The 5,368-nt window shown below is 35.6% G+C and overlaps 1 protein-coding gene across 4 annotated transcripts; it reads right to left on the bottom strand.

Moving 5' to 3' along the window:
* Window positions 1-400: 400 nt before the first annotated feature.
* On the bottom strand, window positions 401-5,082 carry LOC145133252 (uncharacterized). 4 transcript variants are annotated; one of them, XM_079068181.1, is made up of 13 exons: window positions 4,779-5,082; window positions 4,581-4,681; window positions 4,425-4,493; window positions 4,252-4,356; window positions 3,765-4,078; window positions 2,621-3,166; window positions 2,388-2,538; window positions 2,167-2,304; window positions 1,566-2,087; window positions 1,252-1,493; window positions 1,000-1,164; window positions 771-914; window positions 401-680 (listed from the first exon to the last, which is right to left on the bottom strand). In XM_079068181.1, coding segments are annotated over exons 6-10 (993 nt in total). In that variant the 5' UTR covers window positions 2,623-3,166; window positions 3,765-4,078; window positions 4,252-4,356; window positions 4,425-4,493; window positions 4,581-4,681; window positions 4,779-5,082; the 3' UTR covers window positions 401-680; window positions 771-914; window positions 1,000-1,164; window positions 1,252-1,313. The 4 variants fall into 4 exon arrangements, with proteins under 4 accessions (XP_078924307.1, XP_078924305.1, XP_078924306.1 ...); XM_079068179.1 differs by having other exon boundaries at window positions 401-914; XM_079068180.1 differs by having other exon boundaries at window positions 401-914; window positions 1,000-1,145.
* Between the last annotated feature and the right edge of the window lie 286 nt (window positions 5,083-5,368).

Below are 5,368 nucleotides of genomic sequence, written 5' to 3'. Positions count from 1 at the left end.
TCTGATGATACTTTGCAACAATTGCATTGGGCTGAAGAAAAAAATAGATAAAGAGTCATCGCGGGCTCTCGCTGAACGTCGTGACGTCATTGCGGCAGAGTGCAAAGAGTTTGAGAAAATGATGCAGATTAATAAAAATAAAATCAAAGAGCATGAAGAATGGATAAAAAAGACTAAGAAGAGTATCAAAATGACTGAAAAATGGCTTGCTGAGAAGGATGCAGAAATGATAGATCTTGGGCGGCAAAAGGATCGTGTTGAAGAAAAAATAAGAATTAGGGACGACTATATAACAATGGAGAAAGATAACTATCAATAGCAGTTCCTTTAAGTTAATTAATGTTGTTGTACGTTTATTTTGTGTTTTTAGTTTTTTATACGTATTATCGTCGACTTTAACTTATTTTATGAATTTCACTCTACTAGGAATGAAGCACTAATATAATCATAAAACAACTTGTTAGTTTTAAAAAAGTAATAAAAGTACACAATGCAACAACACAATCAACCTCTAGTTGCCCAAATAATTTCTGCCATCCTACTACGGTAATTAAATTCCGTATCTCGAGCAGGCTTGTCTGTCTCCACTTCCACGCCCGATGCAAGCATTTCCATGAACATGCACACATATACTCCACAATCTATTCTACCCCATTCTTCCTGCTGCGGGACGTCTTCACCTTCAACAAATTCCACCAAAGTAGGTTTCTGTCAATCAGGAAAATGCTTCTAATATGAAATTTTATCTAGTTCACTTAGAATACTATCACCTATGGTTGCGAAACAACCGTTTTCCTTATACTCTTTGAAGTAACCACACCATTTAGCTGAATCGTATATGGTCCTATCCATATAATGAGATTTAACTCCGCCAAAAACTAATGAACTTGGAGGAAGTTGATAGGAATTAAAACCTGCATAAAAAAGTTAAATTGTATATATAAAATTATATATATATATAATTTTAAAATTATATGATATATAAATAAAAATACTAACCCGATCAATATCCTTCCAATGAGGTCCGCCAACCTTCCGCGCTGCTATTCGCCTCAAATAAAGATTCTTCCCAGCTTCCAAAACGGTGCCATGAGGATTAATAATCGTCCACCTAGCAGGCGAGGAATTGATTTCATTGAGCAACTCTGCCCATATTACCAAATGCTGCGTGTTATAAGATAAAAAAAATTAAATTTTGTACAATTAATTATCCAAAACGGTTTGTGAATTAAAATTAGGGAAAAATCTTACCTCAGAGTCCAACCACCCAGACCTATACATGCCAAGTAAAGTTGCCCAAAATTCCCAATTCATCACCAAACCTTTATAACACTTATGTTCCAAAAAAATGTCGTCTGGTTCTTTCCCCATAATTTCCAAAATTCCTCATCAGTAGGCATGTAACAGTCCAATAGAAATTGTACGTTTTCTAAACTACCGTTCATCTTCGGTTTTCTTCCTTTTTTTTTCTTCACTGATTCTATGGACGGAACCTATAAAATAAAAATGTTAATTAATTTTTAACAACGATATAATTCATAAATAGAAATTAATTAATTTAATACCTGTACGTAAGGCTCCTTATAATACTTCGATTTTATCTTCCCCCTCTTTTTCGGTGCAACCTTAACCGGTGTTTCTGTGTTATCGTGAATATCAACAACAACCGGTGGTGTCTCCACATACGTATTGGGTGACTCTTTCTCCAAACCACCAAAAAATGTTTCATCATGGGCATCCACATTGACGAAATCATTCACACTAAATTGTCTTTCGTTTTCCCATTTGTCAAATTTCTTTGTAAAATGCTCGAGTGTGGTTGCCAACTGACTAAGAACGCCCATTAACTTGTCTATTTTACTTTCTTGTGAGGAGTTGTGCTCTGCGCCCCGACCATGAGAGGGTGAGATGATGTAATCTGCTTCCTGGAACTGACTAGGTTGAGGTGATGGAGTGCGCTGTTTAGGGGGGCTCTGTTGCATCGATGGAGACTCCACTCCGTCCACAGTCCAACTCAAATAACGCGAATAGAATGACAATTGGATCTCAAATTCCGTTGCTACAACAACACGTGGAATGTTGTTTTCCTGCAAAATAAAATTATTAACTATAACTACAAATAATTTTTTTACTATATATAAGTTTATAAGGAATGTATAACTATACCAGTGATACATCTAATATACGTAAACATTGCTCGACAGATAATTGTGTTTTTATTCTCCATGCCCTCATTCTTGGAAATTCATTTGCGGAGTGATGGGCATACCTCAAAGCTTCTGGAAATGTCTCTAAAATCCATACCTAGTATAACTTTAAAATGTTATGGTTTGTCGATGATTATAAACACTTTAAAATGTGTAATATTAATTGCACATAAAACTAACCTTAAACGGGAGGTGAAAACCAGTCACCGTATACTTCAACATCTTCACGGGACCCAAATTGGCTTGATCTCGTAAATATATATGGATTTTCCCAAAGCAGATTCGTAATTGTGTTTCACTATACCTCCATAAAAGCGTACCCCACGCAAACCTGTTGTACTCATTATAATTAATATAAATCATCTTGTAGTTATAACTAAATAGTAATCTAACTATATGTTCCAATTATATACATTATCGGCGAGCTCAAACACTAGCGACAGAATGCACGTATTCGTATCACGTCCTATGAGACCTTTCAACAAAAACACCATATTCATAACCATTATCGCATCATCGCTACAACTCAAGAATGCTGGTGCTTTTATGTAGTCTTCTATATCTTTCAGCCGCAAATCTTCATCTCTAAAATTTGGGAACAACGGACTCCGTAATGCAGATTTTGTTTTGTGTTTTGTATTGATTATATCAACATAACGTCCAAATCTCAAACTGCTAATCAAACAAAATTCAGTTTCACCATATTCCACCACCCTGCCTTGTAACTCGAACCGAAACCTCCTTTCCATGGCTACCACCACATCACGAACCTCGTGCAACATCATCAAATGACAAAGCATCGGGTCACCATTCGGGATAGGCATACCAATAAAGATCCCAAAAGGTGTCTCTAGAAATAATTCGAGTCGCCTACTATTTAGCTTTGGAATGAACTTTCTCAACACAGTGCCAACCACCCCTTTAAAAGTTAATTCAGCAGGCCATCCTCGCATACTGCGCTGCAAAAGATAACACATATATATGGCAAAGTACAATGTTGTAATAACTAAAACAAAAGTAAAATGCTAAAACAAAACAAAAAATAGCAACGTACTTTCAGCTAGGTCTTCATTAACATGTGAAATTACTTAGTAATCCAATTTTATAATTTTTTAATAATTTTTTTTATTTAATAATCCTTTTTTATAATTTTAAATCATTATAATTGAAAAAAAACAGTAAATGGACCACAATGCCCTTACCTTCTAAACATGTTAATAGCAATATACTTTGATAATTTTTGTTTCTAAATAATCCGTTTTGCATACAAAAAAATTAAAAATTAGTAATTCCGCAGAGTGTAACATCGATCCACAGAGGGGAGCTCTGCGGATCTGTTCTTCGTTGACACCACACTGTTGACACCACACTGCAGATCTGTTCTTCGCAACAAATCAACTTCCAGGGCAATAATCAGGCTAAAATTTTGGGATTTACTAATACAAACTATCATACAAGATTTATGCACCATTGATGGAGGAAAAATAAACCTACGAACATATACAAAACTCAAAATAACGGACAATTACGATTCAAAAGAAGGAAACAGAAACTTACATGTGTACCATAGCCATCAGATAACACATCGGAGTGTAGTTCTTCCACATGCCGCGATTTACGCACCATTGCAATGATCGATTGATCGCGTTCGAGTCGTCTCCTTCGTCTTTCCGCAGTAGGATGTGAGGTTTGTGGCTTTTTTTCGCAGTGTAGGGTATTCGCCCGTACAAATCAAGATTCGCAGAGGATATACAACATCCGCAGAGACGCCTCTGCGGATCCTCAAAATCCCAATTAAAAACCGTTGCCACCTAGGATCCGCAATGCTGTTCACTATTCGCAGAGATTTTAATCGATCCGCTGAGCACCCTCTGCGGATCATGTGGTCATTATATAAAACCTTGATTTTTATGGTTATTTTCATAAAACACTCCCCATTTTATGGTTATTTGACGAAATTGACATACTAAAAAAAATTAATAAGTTGTAAAGAATGAACCAGGAATCAACTCACACAAACGCAATAAAATAGAAAGAAAGTAACCTGGAATCATGGTTGATATTGGATGAACACTATGCCAAGTATCAAATTCTTTTGAAAAATCACTTCAAGCATATAATGCAAATGCTGAAAACCTTTTTCTAAAACCTGTATTAAACTAAAATCCATGAACTTTCATCGAGATAACAACAAAAAGAATCTAGGCATTGCTATACCACTTGGAGAAATCACACTCAGAAATCCGAATGACAGATTCTAATACATTTAAGTTCAAACACAAAAATCTGCATTCAAAGTTTCTCAAGGTTAAATACAGTCAAGTTAAAACATGGAAATCTGTAATTATAAGTAGAGCTTCTATAATCAGATACCATTTTCCAAGTACTCCTCGAGCGTGGGTGTATATCCATTGTGGTACCACTGTGCTTTCTACTAGGTATGACTTGCATCAAACTTCCGAATACATTGTCGGCTGTCAAAAAATAAAAGATCTGGATTTGATTCAAATCATAAATTCACAATATTGATAGTCACAAAGGAAATAGAATAGACTTAATCAGAAAAATCACCAAAATAGGGGAAGAGTGTAACACCGATTACGTCCAGATGAGGCCTAATCGGAATACCAGCGTGTGATAGAAGACCAGTGTGAAATCAAGAAATCAAATTAAGATAGACTTATCAGTTTGTCGCCTCTGGTGTCGCTGGCAGCTATGGTGTATCCCCGTCGGAATGTGTTGCTGTCGGAGTGTCATAGAGATAATAGAGAAGAGGAGATAAAGGGAATTCAATTGGGATATGGTGAAGAAAAAATGCTGTTAAATTATGACCTTGATGCAGCCACTTCTGTGTTAGTCGAGTGCTCTACCTGAAAATAGTCTGTTTGGTTGGACGTAATGAAATGAATGAGGAATGGAATGGACGAAGTAATGGAATAGATCATTCTCATTACATTGTCATGTTTGGTTACTCCACCGGAATGGAATGAGTGAATAATCCTGATGTTTGGTAGGGAGGAACTAATTAATGAATGGAATGAAGTTAACTACCAATTACAAAAAATACCATTGAGAGATGTATCAAAGAAATGATAATCAATAATCAAATTAAATTAAATATCGCAAAATATATTTGATGTAACATTATTAAACATTAAATT

This window comes from Lactuca virosa, chromosome 8, assembly GCF_052849685.1.
Source record: "Lactuca virosa cultivar CGN04683 chromosome 8, Lactuca_virosa_CGN04683_v6, whole genome shotgun sequence".
Lineage (NCBI taxonomy): Eukaryota > Viridiplantae > Streptophyta > Magnoliopsida > Asterales > Asteraceae > Lactuca > Lactuca virosa.
The sequence above is the reverse complement of the archived record's forward strand: the minus strand, read 5'-3'. Positions and strand labels throughout refer to the sequence as shown.